This window comes from Silurus aristotelis (assembly GCF_946808225.1).
Source record: "Silurus aristotelis genome assembly, chromosome: 5".
NCBI lineage: Eukaryota > Metazoa > Chordata > Actinopteri > Siluriformes > Siluridae > Silurus > Silurus aristotelis.
Genome location: NC_139578.1, coordinates 23,000,431 through 23,017,197, shown reverse-complemented (window position 1 = coordinate 23,017,197; position 16,767 = coordinate 23,000,431). Strand labels below are relative to the sequence as shown.

Genomic DNA, 16,767 nt, shown 5'->3' with positions numbered 1-16,767 from the left:
ACATTTAGTTCTAATTAAATGATAAAGAATGAGATTTCTAAGCATTTACCTGCTACATTTTCACATTGGATATATGGTTTATTGTTTACATATGCAATACACAATATAGCAAAAAGTTTGTGGAGATCTGACCATTACAGCCATAAAGATGGGTTTTCTCAAAACAGCTGTCACTGCACAGTTTCCTGGGGTGATTTTATATTGTGTAGCTTTACAATTCTCCTTTACTGAACCAAGAGACCCAAACCTGTACAAAAAGTAATGTCTGTGAAAACATTGTTTGGCTCTGTGTGGCCTGCAATCTGAGCCCTCACTTCAACCCTCACCCTGCATCAATGGTTGTCCTCACTGATTCTCTTGTGGTTAAACGGGCAAAAATCCAGGCACACTCCAAAATCTGGTGGAAAACCTTCTCAATAAAGTGGAGGTTATTATAACAGCAAATGGGGAAATAGGGATAAAGGATGCTCACAAAGCACATAGGTGTTATTCTCAGGCATGCACAAACATTTTGCCATATAGTAGAGAATAAAAAGAGTTTATTTTTCAATGTTGAAAAAAAAAATAAAAATAAAAATCTCTCTCTCTCTCTCTCTCTCTCTCTCTCTCTCTCTCTCTCTATATATATATATATATATATATATATATATATATGTGTGTGTATGTGTGCGTGTGTATTAAATTGTAAAACAACAACAAAATATACATATGTTTAAAACATATTTACTGTCTCAATCCAGTGGCTCCACAACCTGAACCAATGACCTCAGCAGGAATTTGAAGGCTGCCATTAAATACTACACCATGCTCATTATAAATACTTGCGCTCAGCCTCAGCATATTTTTTTATATTCCATCTATAAACAAGGGTTGATCCTGCCTGGGAATCCTGATACATTCCCCTTGCTATACACCAAAAATAAATAACATGTACAAGAGCACAGAGAGAATCTGGAAGATGACAGCACTCAGTTTCATTAACTTCCCCTTTAATTCTATTTGGACAATAAGCCAGGGTATATTCAGTTCCCATAAGAGCCAGTTGAATGAGTAGAGCTGTTCAAATGCATTAAATATTCAGCAAGTTAGCATTGAGTCCAAAATTGAACCGGATGTAAGAGGAACCGTTTTTCCACAGCAAAGCCAACTGAAGCATAAAAGGGCAAAATAACATTGCAATATATTGATTTGATGAAATTTTGTGGTCGGTACTCAAAATAAAATCTGTATGACGGACATGAAAGAATGGACAGATTGTGGCGCATGAATCGCAAAGTATATACATGATTCCCAGAATTTATAAACTGTAGGCGTCATCTTATATTTTAAAGCAGCTACTGTACTTCATTAAAGAACCACTATTTTTTTTTCTCACACTTTCTCTTGGTTTGTTGGCTTGGTTCAATTGGAAACACATTTAAAAATAAGTAGCATGTCAGTTTGGCCATACATTTGTGTTAACTGAGTTTAAACAACAGAAACCTCTTTAATTTTGCAATGCTTGAATTCAAAAGTAATTGCTTAAACTAGGTTACATTTAATTAAAATCTGGTCTATGCCAAGAATAATGTGTACAAATCTGTATCGTTCCTTTGAGTGCACACCTTCTCATCTTTTACCTTGAAATGTGCGTGTAAAGTGTGCATTCTAAGCAATTAACTCTGAGCTCATTGATTTTTTTCTGTTTGGTGACCAGCAAATTGCCCATGTGAAAAATCTAAGGCCTTTCAAAATGTGTTTATGGGTTTTGTTTTAAGTAATACTTTGCCATTTCAATGTACTGCACTTGTATTTTATAATTAGGGCAAACATAACACTTGTCACATTTGTACTGAGGGGGAAAATGTTAAGCATTAATTTGTACAGTGTGTCCTCTCTGAGATTTATTTTCACAGAAGAGTTGCAATTATGCTTTAACAGCATAGCTAAAAATACCTTGGTTTCCGATGTTGTTCCGGGTAAAACAAAGAAAATCTGAAAAGCATGGGCAACCTAAATTACTTTTTTATTGCTGGACAGCTGGATAATAACTTTCTCTCATTTCTCTCTCCTGTATATCTGTAATGGTTGCAGTTAGTTAATTGAATTCAATATTTATTTGTAAAATGTTAAACAATGAGATTTAGATTATTAATGAGCAAAGAAACAAACCCGGAGGAAACCTGAGAAGAAGAAAACTTGGTAGGAACCAGACTTGGGGAATGTATAGGTGACTGTTTGCACTAGGTTGCACACGATGCACTTCATGTGGCGAGGACACTAGACCTTAGATCTGTGTTTTCTTTTATGTAGCTTTATGGTGTAAATGTAGCACCAGGGTTCTGGAGGAATGTGACAGCTATATATATATATATATATATATATATATATATATATATATATATATATATATATATATATATATATATATATTTGAAATGACAATAAAAGCTTCTTGACTTGACTTGACACCGGATAGTAAGAGGATAAATCATTACATTACACAGGTAATAGAAAATACCTCTAAACAATGCAATGTGTTGAAAAGATGTTCAGTCTGAATATACTGTAAATAAGTGTACTAGGATGAGAACAGAGCAGTTTTTATGATTAGGGCAGCAAAATTGTTATTTATTTATATATTTTCTAAAAATTCTTATATATACTGTATATTAGTATAGATTTTAATAGAGATCGAAAAATCTAAACACACTGCAGTACTCCAGGGAATGCTAGTATGGCATACCATCTTCCTAACTGGTAGTGTACCATTCATTCATTATTAGCTGCATTAGCACTAATTGGTTTAAGTATCACTTCATGTCCTTGTCCGACTGTTCCCTCTGGTTGTATTACTGAAGATCAGAAGGTCACATCCCTCACACAGCGTCAGAGATCACATTCTAACAACAGATGGAAGATCCTAGCACTTTTAATTCTCCTGCTCTTTCTGACTCTCTTTGAAGTAAAACAACACAACTGCCGTCTGTCTCATGGCACGGCTCAGTGCATGTGTTGGTATTTTCATAATTTTTTTTTTATTTTATTTGTCAAAAAAGTTGATAAAATACAGTTGGAAATTTATATTTGAGAAAACCTGGAAGCAGACATGCATAAGAATAAGGCATTATCTGGACAAAAGTTTGTGAACAACTAAAGATTCACATGTGCTTTTTCAAGATGCCATTCCTATTTTCTGTTTTAATAACCTTTATTCTTATGAGAAGTTGTTTCACTAGATTTTGGAGTGTGCTTCTGGATGTTTGTGCTCAATTAGTCACGAGGGTGTTATTAAAATCAGGCACTGATGTAGGGTGAGGAGGCCTGGGGTGCAACCAGTGTTCCAATTTATCTCAGAGGTCTTCAGTAGGGTTGAGGTCAGAGCTCTAAAGCAGGCCACTCCAACCCATGCAAACCATATTTTCAAGGAGTTAATTTTGTACAAAGAGACACTGTCATGCTGTACCAGGTTTTGTTTGTCCGAGTTCACATGAAGGGGATATTTAATGCACGAACATCCAAAGTCATCCTATACAGTTGTGTCTCTATATTAGTGGTAACAGTTTGAGGGAAAAAAAAACCACATGGCTGGAAAAGTCAGGTGTCCCAATACTTTTGTCCATATTATGTATATTAGCTACAGATTCTGACTAACAGATGGTTTACTTAAATAGTATCTTCATTAAACACATCAAGCTCATACATTTATCAAATAACATACATTTCTACAGAAAAGAATCTCATGGCTGAAACAATAATCCAGTTCTCATTATCAGTAAACTGCACAAAAGCACTTAAATTATTTTTAATCCTGTGTTGCTTACAGTTACTCACATTGCCCTATTGCTGTTATAATGTAACTGTTATATTATGTAACGGTCATCTTCGTTAAGTTCCAGATTTGTAGACTGTACACTGCCTTCTTTGCAGATCACTCTGCAAAATGCAAAGTGAATGTCAACAGCCAGCATTATGCTTTGTGCTGTGAAGTTTAAAAAGTCAAAAGTTCAAAAAAGAGTGATGCCTGCTAGGATCAAGGACTCACGAAGGGGTCGGTGGGAGTAGCATTGAAACTAGCGTCAGCAAAAATGGCTAATGTTCCAACAGTGGTGAAGACGACAAAGATCCAGAGGAAAAGTCGATCAACCACCATGGCCACATACTGCCAGTCTTCCTTTAGCTGAGAATAAGAGGGAAGAAAAAGACAAGATTAAAAAGAAATAATCAAGAAATATTAAGGACAGGAAAAAAATAAATAAAAAATGCAAAGGACAACAACAATGTTTTATTTTTCACAAACAATGTGTGTAACTGCTGCACATATTAAACTTCTCTGTCTCTTTTCGATGTGGAAATATATATCTCAGGTGTATAGTCAAGTCTGTTGTACAGACATATTTCATCAATGCTGCATAGCTTAATGATTTTTATCCAAACCCACTGTTAAGTTATAAATCGAAAGACTAAATGTTCAAACTTTTTTTTTTTTTAGTACAATATATTTTCTTATTGTTTGTGCTTTCCAACAGTGTCCAAAGTAAAACTTTAAATGATGCATGCAAATTACTTTTTGCAAATAACTTTGAACTTCCTGTTTAATTAAGAGCTTATGTTTTAAATGATTAACTTTTAAGTTTTGCCAAATTTTCTTCTACTTCTGCTTCTTCATTTGTTTGACTGTGGAGGTTGCATGTGTGTGAGTTTTGAGATGGTACTCTCAATGCTACAGCTTCTGATTCCTTATTTAGTGAGACATAAAGAGAAGCATCACCTTATTAACCTTAAATAAACTGACAGGTTCCAAGCTTACTAACAGCAATGACAAAATATATGCAGTGAATAAGATGTTATGAATGTGACGACTGCCAAACATCCAGTTGACAAAATTATGAATATAAAAAGCTATTCTAAAAAGCTTTTAATGAGTTAGATTACTAACAGGCTGATATACCAAACATGGGTTCTAAACAAATTGCTAATACTAAAAAACATTTAAAAAAATGTGTCTTACTGCTTCATAGTCTTTCTCAGCTTGTAGTTGCTCAGCGATATAGCAGATAGCCTCCACAGCCGATTTCAGCTCAGGGGGCAGAGTCAGGTAGTGACTGGGGCCATCAATGAACTTTCTCAGGTCAGTGCACAGGCCGTCTGGCTGATATCTGCGGTACAGTTTTATTACTGGATTTATTTGCAAGTTAATTTAGCAAGTTTCATTAGCCCAAGCCACACGACTGCTGTTATTAACAGTAATAACAAAGCTTTTCCTTAATTTTAATAATAGGAATAATAGACACATTTAAAAAACAAAAAACATTTTGGAATTTAGTTTTGCAATGCATCACACTGATTTATTACATTTTTGGACTACAACTCAAAAGGACAATTTGCTCATCACTAAAACGTTGATAACCACAAACAACTTTAAGTTTAAACTTTAATGAATTCTGAAATCAGAACTCACTCTGATGCTCATATTCATATGTTGTTCATAATCTGAAGGTTTCTTCCTCATATTATATTGGGGAGATTTTACTTGCTCTTATTCCCCCTGGTTTGCTCACTATGGATAAATATGTTCATTTATATATTCGGAATTTATATATTTTTGTGATGTTGCTTTGTGTTTTGGATTGATTTCTTTCAATATCAAGAACTAGAATGTATTTCAGCTTCTTGATCTGCAATGAGTTGTACTTGGGAGTGGCAGGGTTGTTGATTTACAATTACAATTCATATTGCAGCAAAAGAGGGGCCTCAAACTCAGACTGCTACGTCATTTCTGATTTCAAGGTGACTTTTTCAAGGATGGACAACAAATCTCTCCTTCACATCTCTCTTTTTCTCATTTTTGTTCTTTGGTGCCTAGGGGCAGCTGGACCACCTGCTAAAATCCCTATTATGCTGATTACCTGGCTATCATAACAGCTGTGCTGTGTCTACATTCCATTGACATTTTTTAAACATCTGTTCCATTATGAAATCCTCTCACCTTCTCGGTCCCTCTCTATCCATCCCACTCCTGACCTTCTATAGCAACACCTTATCAAGTTAATCTGATGGCCCTAAAGAAACAGTCAATTCACTTTTCTGCCACTGGGAGGCAGAGAAGTTCTTCATTTCCACCTAAACATGTTTCTTGAGCCCTTCTTGTTGGTTGCTTGTGTATTTTTGGCACGCTGCAGTTGCTGTGGACTCCCAGCATGCACCAGAAATCAAGGCAATACTTTGATTATAGAGGGAAGCCTATTCATTTGATTAAGTGCCTTATCTGTTTAGATTGAATCAGTTTTCTATATTTACCTAAACAATGTCATGCATATACAGTACATACAACGTCTTGAAAGCAAGAATCTCATTCAAACCACGAATCATTTTAAAACATGAATGCTGATTCAAGAGCTTAGAAGACACTTTTGTTGTGATACACCTATTGGATCGATAATGTATAGGTAAGTAGAAAGTTTTAATTGTAATGATGGGAAGAAAAAACATCATTTACATAATTAACAAAAAAATAAATAAAACAAAAAAAAAAAACACAACAGGGTGTGCTCTTATAGAAAGTGAATTATTTTCCTATAACAGTGCACCAAAAACTAACAATAGAAAATGTAATTCATTAAAGAAGTACACTTCATACATTTTATTACTTTAATGTAGTTCCACTTATCACAAGAAACAGTGTTTCTCTCATTTGCCTTTCTTTTCCTCTAAAAGTTTACAAAGTACAAAAACTGAGCTTGTCTTTTCCCAAAGAAACTAACAAACTTTCCTGGACATTTTTGTTTGGAGGAAAACTTCCTGGGTATTAAAAAGCACTGGCAATGCAGACTCCTTTTAACAAAAAGAAAGTTAATTTGACAAAAAGTTACATCATTGAAAAAAAGAAAGAAGAAACATCTCTAGGTTATTTATGTAACCCTGGTTCCCTGAGGAAACGAGATGCTGCGTTAACTATGCTTTGGCAAAGCTTCTGTGTGACCACACTCTGAATCACGTGTGTAATCTGTCCAATGGAACGCAGAGAGTGAAGAAAGAGCTTACAGGAATGCAGGGAGTGTGGCATGGAGACGCAGTGTCTCGTTCCCTCAGGGAATTGGGGTTACATATGTAAGCTAGAGACGTTTGCTTTCAGGAACTCAAGCTTTGTCAACAACACATTTGGGAACAAGGGTCCAATCACGCCAGACTGCCCAATCCCTGCCTAGGGTGGATGGGCACAGCTAGGTAAAAAGACGGCGGGCCAGGAGTGGCACTAATGCAAAGGCTGTAAAACCTGATAAAGGTCAGCCGGGTGGATCAGCCTGCAGCATTGTAAATGAGAGATTAGAGGCCGCCCCAAGGCCTTAGAGGCCGCCCCTCACTCCAGGTGGAGTGCACTCTGACCCTGAAAGAAGAGGGGAGACCAAAGGATTTATAAGAGGAGTGGATAGCAGGAAACCCTTTTTTATACGGACTGTACAGACAAACAGCTTTAGACAGTGAACAGTTCTGTGGCTGTAGGTGTCCAGTGCTCACACAGGGCACTCCCGGTTAAGCTTCTCTTGGTCTGGGGGCATGAAAGGAGGAGGATAGAATACCTGAAGCACGACTGATCACAGGACGACCAAGAGCACCTTGAAAACATACCCCAGTCGTTTGTAGGGGAAGGCACTAGCCATGCCTGGGGTAAAGAGCGTGAAGGTCCCCAATCCTCTTTAAAGTGGAGATGGCCAATACAAAAACAGTCTTGACTGTCAAAAACTTTAAGAGCACAAGAAAATGTGTCACAGGTTTTCCCTAATAACTGCGGCAAGTAGAGCATGATAAGCTGCAATATCGGACATGTAAACCTTTAGGGTGGAAGAAGACAACCCTTTGGCGTACTGTTCCTAAACCAATCTCAGCACTGGGCCAACTGGGCAGTTAACTGGGTCTAGGTGGTGACCCACGCACCATGTAGTGAACAGGCGCCACTTTGCTGCATACAACCCACTTGTGGAGGGGGCTGTGGATTGGAGAATGGTGTCTAAGACCTTGACCAAAAGACCAGGGGCTAAGAGTTGTGCCCCCTCAGGGGCAACAGCCACAGCCTCCACAGCTTGGGGCAGGGGTGAAGCAAAGCGCCCCTTGCCTGAGAAAGGCCAGCACAGTGCTACCAGGAGGAGACAGATTCCATCCCAGCAAACTCTCTCCAGAACTCCTAGGAGCAGCACTAGAGAGGGCAAAGCGTACAGGTGGAGCCTTGGCCGTGCCTGTACCATGGATTTCAGCCCAAGAGGGGCTGGGTGAGAAAAGACTGGGGATAGCCAACCAGCGTCTCTTCAACCCGGGGCATTGTTCCACAATCGCACTCCTTGTGCTAAAGAGGCGTGCCAAATAAGGGTTATTTCATGACCTGGTCACCTTAGTGTGCAGGTCCGGGAAAAAAGCCCAGACCCAGCCCAGCGTGGAGGCAGCGATGTTGGTTGTAGGAAACGTTCGTTTTAAATAACAGTATTAAAATGTATCTGAGTGTTCTAAGGGTGATGTTGGGAAGGACATATGGATCTTCCAAACTAATCCTTCTAACTTTTTTCTCCAAGTTGGTTTTGGCCAATTGCTAATTACCAACCAGTAACCCCCTATCAAATAAGTTAGGGCTAACACATATGTCATTTTGTGGCCTGCTTGATGACAGTAACAGTGTTACACAAAATACATTTACCAGGAGAGAAACCCCACTACTTCCTTACTGCTGCACAGATTTAAGACATGCAGGCAGCAGTGGCAATAATTCATAATTCTCATGCCTTAACCCTGATATGTTTAAGATGAAAGGTTCACTTCACCTGCCTTCACTATATTTTCCTGCTGTCTGTCCCACTGTAGATCCTGACCCGTGGGTCAGCAGGCACAAATGACTAATGAAATACAAATTAAATAAGACATGGTACTTGTGATGCCATGACAAGTATTAAAACCAATCAAAAAGTGTAAAGTATTGCTGCCTCATCAAATCTCTTCTTTTCTTTCACCTCTTTTCCCCCTCATTTTTATCTGTTTTCTCTGTTCCACTTTTACTACCTGCCCTGAGCTAATGTGTATTGTGTATTACTTGTGCTGATCACTATTGAATTACCACAATACATATACTTTTATTTTTTTTCTATTTTTAGGCAATTAATATCTTATCTTATCTATCTATCTATCTATCTATCTATCTATCTATCTATCTATCTATCTATCTATCTATCTATCTATCTATCTATCTATCTATCTATCTATCTATCTATCTATAGTATACGCACAGTATCTCACAAAAGTTAGTACACCCCACACATCACAGCAACCATTTTAAGACATGAAAAGAAAACACACTGTTGTCACGGATGACGACGAAACAGCAGCACGGTGAGCAAAAACTGTATATTATATACATGTTTATAACTATATAAGTGCTATTGTGTAAACTGTTTGTTTGAAAACTTCGAGACATTTGCACTGGATCTGTTCTGTCATGACTCGTGATCGTCAGGCTGCTCAGTCACCTCATTCTCAACATAGCGATGGATTAAATAAAAATTGTGCAAAAAACGATTATAGTAAACAATTTAACTTTTTAGCCACTGTTGTAGTTTTCAGCAAATGCTAATGCATTTGTACACCAATGCATATTTTTTCCTTTTTTTAATTAAGCCTGTCAGCTTGCTGCATTTCTCAGTTCCATTCTCTTTTTATAGAATTTGTCTACTGCAACAGTTAACTGATTTGTTTTCAAACAGGATTTCTCTGTGGCCTTACTACGTTCAAATGCTTGTTTTCAATGTTTATTTGTATATACTGTGTATATTATTTACACACAAAACCAAAATAACTTGTGGTAAACAAACTTATTTTATTAAGTTAATTTACAAAATTAATTTAATTGCTTATGCTACTGTACCTGTTTACAATAGTGAAAATTTTGTAATTATAAGGGTATTGTTTTAAAATATGGTCAAGTCCTTCCACAAAATCATGTATAAGATTTGTAAAAATGGGCAATCTTTCAGACTTGTTCACATTTCAGAATTTACAAATTGTAAAGGATTAATTACATAAAATTCCTGGCATACATCTCCAAACAAGCATCTAACATGATTAAATAGAGATATGTTTTCAACAATTAATGTTAAACTGTGATTAGTTCACATCTGCAAGTAAGACAAAAGTGGCTATATTGTGTTTTACACTGGCGATTATTGCTTTTTGATGAGTGGCACAGACTCTGTAGAGATCAGACATCTGTTTTGAAGAATAAACACTTATGTCTTAATCAAACTGCCTTTAAACATTCTGTTCAAAAAGTGTTCAATTTTAAAAACCAGGAGTTGCTGAACTATGGCCAGGGTTCTTAAAATACATTGATCTGCTCTGCTACAGTATTTTTCGAGTACTCAGTTTGGTCTGCCAGACTGAGGTTTGGCAGTTGGTGACCTGTTACATTAAAAAAAGTCTTCGACTAAAGTGACCATTTAATAGCTGTATTGCTTCACACATTTACTTCCTCCTCTTGTGATGGGGGCCTTCTGGTGAGTGTACATTGGATTTACCTGTTGGGTTTGGGAAAGAGCACAGAGGTGTTGGGCTTGCGAATAAAGTATTCGTCTGCTGCCCGACTGATGAGTTTGTGGTTCTCCTTTTTGTGTGGGCGCTCCAAAGAGAGAGGTGTCTCCAATTTTGGCCTTAAGAGACCCAGATATGGGGGCAGAATGTGGATAAAAATCTGCAGGAAAAAAACCCACAATGAGACTTATGATATTTAAATGTCTCCTACTTCACATACAAACTTCACACAATTTAAAACCGTTTGATAGACCACCTTTACTAGTGCTTATAAAGTTTCCCATAATTACAAAATGTTTATTGATTTAGCCGTTAGCTGAAGTTCTTAGAAATAAACAGCATATACAAGACACCTGCAATCAAACAACATCTGGTTTCAAAGTTTACTAGAGTATATAATTTACTGTAAAAGTGTTGGCAAGAAAGAAAGAGGGCCGTTGTGTATAAATGTGATGAAATAAAACAACAAAAACATTGTCAGCGAAAGACAAATTAAGCCCTTATGTTTAATGCATATCAGTTTATTTTAATTACTGTTAATGGTGAAGGTGCATTGTTTAGAAAAAAGTTTAATAGACACACATTTATGTTTGCTACAGAGACAGTGCTATAAATATTGTCAGACTGAAAATGACTTAAGAAAGTAATTTAAGAGCCTCTGCATGGACCTTTTCCTTGAATAACCTTGAATAGTAATAAAAAAGTAGTGGGATGTTGTACAGCTGCCAACTATTTAAGCTACAGACAGCGAAAGCTGCCAAACGATTACATGAAGTGTGCAAGAGACAAAAAAAAAAAAAATGTTATGAGTGATCACCTTGTGGACACACACACACACACACACACACACACACACACACACACAAAATTTGCAATTGTCTTATTCAAATAGCATCTCTTCTGAGTCAGTATGACCAATTAGTTTTGAAAAAGAAAGCAAGAAAGAAATTGAACAAATGATTTGTTCAATACTGTTTCTAGATTTAAAATGATAAATAATACTTGAAGCAATCATATTGTTAGACATAGTAGAGCTAAAATTATAGAAGAAGTAACCCAGGTGTATACTGCTTATCTGCTTATGTACATTCAGTGAAGGCTGGGGAAATCATGTAAACATGTAACCAACATGTAAAATTGCACTGATTGGGTGCAGCTGCAACTTGTTTGGCTGCAACATGACTGCAAATCCCTGAAGAGAGTTGTGAGCACAGCTGATCTCATTACTGGCAACAAATTCCTAGCCTTTCAGGACTTACATACACAGTGTATGGGAAAGGCTCACAATATCACCACAGACTGCAATCATCCAGCACATGGATTGCTAACCACACTGCCATCAAGCAGACAAGACTGCAGCATTCCATCCACATGGAGCAGACTAAAGTTTTTCCATTTTCTGCAGGCCATCAGGATCCTGAAAATATTGCATTCCAGTCAATACCCCATACACACTGGTCTCCTCAGTAGCAGCTCAAAGACACTCAAGGACAATTTCTTCATGTTTCTATATTCAGTATTTCTAAAGGCATTGTCATTATTATTTTACTCCACTAAGGACTAAGTCCTGTGCTTGTCTATTTTCTTGATATATGGCTATAAATACTACTACAATATATAATATATACCACTCCTAATACTATGTATGTATATATATATATATATATATATATATATATATATATATATATATATATATATATATATATATATATATATATATATATATATATATAAAATATACTCTATATATAAAATATATAAAATATCTCACAAAAGTGAGTGCACCACTCACATTTCAGCAAATATTTTAGTAGATCTTCTCAAGGGACAATACTGTGGAAATGAAACTTGGATATATTTTACAGTAGTCAAAGTGCAGCTTGTATAACATCACAGATTTCCCGTCCTCTATAAAAGCTCAACATAGAGTCATTATTGTTAAAATAGCTGGCAACAAAAGTGAGTACACCCTAAATGAGCATGTCAAAACTGTATCCAAAGTGTCAATAAGTGTTATCTAGCACTGCTTTAATCCTCCTGAGCATGGAATTCACCAGAGCTGCAAAGGTTGTTGCTGGGACTCTCTTCTTCTCCTCCATAATGACATTACGGACCTGCTGAATGTTAGACACATGGTGCTTCGCCACCTTCCTCTTGAGGACGCCCCACAGGTGCTCAATAAGGTTTAGGTCTGCAGACATACTTGGCCACTCACATCACACCACATTAACTTCACCTTCAGCAATGCAGTTGTCATCTCGGTGGTGTTTTTCGGGTCATTTTCATGTTGGAAAACTGCCTTTTGGCAGTTCTGAAGGGAGGGCATCATGTTCTGCTTCAGAATGTCCCATTACATAAACCGCAGCTCCCTAATAACAGCAGCACTCATGCAGCCACAACACCATGCTACCAGCACCATGCTTAGCAGTAGGCAAGACACAATTTTCTTGGTACTCCTCACCAGGAAATGGTTCCAGTATATGATGCTATTGGACAGGTTGTCTTTAGCAAACTGTTTGCAGGCTTTCTTGTGAGCCAGCTTCAGAAGAGGCTTACTTTTAGGGTGAGGGCCATGCAAACCGACTTGTTGCATTGTGCGGTGTATGGTCTGAGCACTAACAAGTGGACCTTCCACTTCTGCAACAACTAAAGCAATGCTGTCTGTTTTTTGAAGCCATCTTCTGCACCTGATGCACAGCACGAAGACTCAACTTCTTGGATCAACCCATGTGAGGCCTGTTCTCAGTTGAACCTATTTAGGAAAACCTCTGTAAGGCCCTGGCCACAACACTGTAACTCAGTTTTAGGGTGGTACCGATCCTCTTATAGCCTCTGCCATCTTTGTGGAGAGCTACAATACTAATTCTCAAATCCTCAGAGAGTTCTTTGCCATGAGGTGCCATGTTGAACATCCAGTGGTCAGTATGAGAGAATTGTACTTAAAGCACCAAATTTTAACTGCTGTAATACAAAATACACAAATTTGTATGGTCCTGTTAAGCACACAAAAACATGAACATGATGAATAGGACATGTTGTTTTGCATGGTTAAATGACATACAGCTGTCTACAGGGTGTACTCACTTTTTGTTGCCAGCTATTTTGACAAAAATACCTGTGTATTAAGTATTTTTAGAGGACAGTAAATCTGTACTGCTATACAAGCTGCACATTGACTACTCTAAAATATATACAAGCTTAATTTCTATAGTATATATATATATATATATATATATATATATATATATATATATATATATATATATATATATATATATATATATATATATATATATATATATATATATATATAGGAACCCGGTTATCTCGCCCTCGGTTACCTCGACAACCCTATTAAGTCGACGTTTTTGAAGTGGAACCGCCAAATTCTCGCTTTTTCTAAGCATTTTTTTGCGGTTATGTCGACTTTTTTTTTTATGTCGCCGAACCCTGATATCTCGAGCACAAGGGGGGAAAAATTTGCCATTTACCGTCGGTTATCTCGGTGCAGCCGCAGAAGAACTCGCGGAAGTGACGGAAAAATCAAGGCTTACAGCTGCTACAGGTGTTGTATTGTATACTGGTGAATCTCTGCTGTTAGTTAGTGCACATATGCCTTTTCTTGTTAAATTTTATGCGATGAACGGGAGGCGAAAGCAGCGCTTGGCGGCGCGGAACGTGGGATGAGCAGCAAAAGCATAGAATGAACACCGGCAGGATCGGGGGGGAATCCGCGATGCGCTTTGGGAAGAAAAGCGCAGCCGTTGAGAGAGTGCCGGTGGGAAGACACGTACCGGGAAACGCATGAGCGATAACAACGACCGCCGTGAACCAACATATACCGACAATAACGGACAGTGAGAGTGTGGAAGTGTAAATAGGAGCTGGTGATGATGATAAACGAGCACCATATGTGCGCGATTGAAGCCAGGAGCTCCAGAGAAAGCGGCCGAGAAAACACCTGACACGCTGAAGGGGGCTGAAGGGGGCGTGACAGGTGGATTCCTGACAGATAAACATGTACTGTATGTATTTTTATAACATGCCTTCATCAAACAAATCGCGGCAACGCTGTTGTGTAAAAAACCCTTCAAAAACACGTGCATGCACATTCTCATTTATTAACGCACATCATGTACATAAAGAAATTTCAAGCACGTTAATATACTGCCGCCATATTGATTTTCGTTTATCTCGATCTTCGGTTACCTCGATGCTTTTTGGCGACCCCCCTAGGACATCGACATAACCGGGTTCCACTGTGTGTATATATATATAATATATATATATATATATATATATATATATATATATATATATATATATATATATATATATATATATATATATATATATGCAGGTATGTATGTAAAGAATTTGTATATAATCTCTTTTCTGACAGGACATGTATATTTTGAGTGGTTTGTGTTGGTACAGTATAACACATTCTTTTTTCCACATTCACTGTTCTAATCTAGTCGTTTTTCATTACCCTGTTTGTATTGCACCAGAAAACCTCTTGCCCAGGTTTCTTTTTATTTGTGAGTGGAAAATGAACAATGGTGGCTCTCAACTTTTCTCAATAACAAGGGTGCATGACGCTGATTTAATTTCTTCTATCCTTTTTCTTTTAGGATAATTTCTAAGCATGTCATGTGTTTTTGTAATAGATTGTGTGTGTGTGTGTGTGTGTGTGTGTGTGTGTGTGTGTGTGTGTGTGTGTGTGTGTGTGTGTGTGTGTGTGTGTGCGCGCGCGCAAGTTCCATGTCCATTTCCAAAGTGCTGAATGGTGTATTTTTCCAAATCGACAGTTTTATAGGAAATGCATGAACCCAGCAAATGTGACCAAATCATGCTGCAGGAGCAGCATCTCCTTTACTCATAATCACACTTAAATCAAGTTTTCCTACCAAGTTATAATATAACTTTAGGTTAATATTACAAATAATTTTGGCTAAGGCAAATATTCAGGTGCATTATAGAGCTTAAATCAGCAAAAAAAAAAAAAAACTTTAAAAGTATTTAGTAAGAAAATTCAAATCTATGACTTTAAATGCAAAAATTTTAGCTCTTTTTAAACTATACACATTTTTCATTTAGAATTATCATTTAAAAACGAGAAACAGATGTGTTTATTATTCAACATTTAAACAGACAGTATTTAGCAGAAATATCAAACAGACAGATTTTCATTTATTAAGAACTGTTTGCTAAAGACATCTGGTGAAAAGGATGTGCTTATCAACTTATCTGACTTTAGGTACAGAATAACACAGCAGATTAGTGTAGCAAGGTGAATAGTTACGGTGGTGACTCACCTTACGCACTAACAGGGGCATTTCGTGGGTGTTTGGTGAGCGGTGGTGCAGATTTAAGACAACCACACTGAGAATAACCGAACACGTCACCAGGACCATGGTAAACATCAGGTAGTTGACGATGATGGGGACACCCAGAGATGTCTCAGGGACTTTATCAGCCAGCAGGAGCAGAAAGACAGTGAGGGTCAGCAGCACGTTGATGGTTAAACCCATCTTCTCTCCTACGGAGACGAAATCAAAGAAGGATAAGAGAAGGGAATATGCCTGCTTAATAGGGAATAAGGTCTTTGACATACATAAAGATATGTAGATTGGCAAGAATACCTTTACTTCATCCCATGTACACTTTACACACCATCCCGATACAATACTCATTTTATTCATAAAGCTGTTTCTGTACATACAGTGAGGAAAATAAGTATTTGAACACCCTGCTATTTTGCAAGTTCTCCCACTTAGAAATCATGGAGGGGTCTGAAATTGTCATCGTAGGTGCATGTCCACTGTGAGAGACATAATCTAAAAAAAAAAATCCCACTATATCACTATATCACAATATATGATTTTTAAACTATTTATTTGTATGATACAGCTGCAAATAAGTATTTGAACACCTGTCTATCAGCTAGAATTCTGACCCTCAAAGACCTGTTAGTCTGCCTTTAAAATGTCCACCTCCACTACATTTATTATCCTAAATTAGATGCACCTGTTTGAGGTCGTTAGCTGCATAAAGACACCTGTCCACCCCATACAATCAGTAAGAATCCAACTACTAACATGGCCAAGACCAAAGAGCTGTCCAAAGACACTGGAGACAAAATTGTACACCTCCACAAGGCTGGAAAGGGCTACGGGGAAATTGCCAAGCAGCTTGGTGAAAAAAGGTCCACTGTTG

At 37.4% G+C, this 16,767-nt stretch overlaps 1 protein-coding gene across 2 annotated transcripts in view; it reads right to left on the bottom strand.

The window, feature by feature from the left end:
• Positions 1–3,640: 3,640 nt before the first annotated feature.
• Positions 3,641–16,767, bottom strand: part of chrnb1 (cholinergic receptor, nicotinic, beta 1 (muscle)) — a 28,116-nt gene continuing 14,989 nt past the window's right edge. For both annotated transcript variants that reach the window (XM_083541502.1, XM_083541503.1), the window contains 4 exons: positions 15,867–16,090; positions 10,533–10,705; positions 4,991–5,138; positions 3,641–4,159 (listed from right to left, as the gene is read on the bottom strand). In XM_083541502.1, coding sequence (XP_083397628.1) covers positions 4,013–4,159; positions 4,991–5,138; positions 10,533–10,705; positions 15,867–16,090 — 692 coding nt within the window. In that variant the 3' untranslated portion in view covers positions 3,641–4,012. The remainder of the gene's footprint in view (positions 4,160–4,990; positions 5,139–10,532; positions 10,706–15,866; positions 16,091–16,767) is intronic.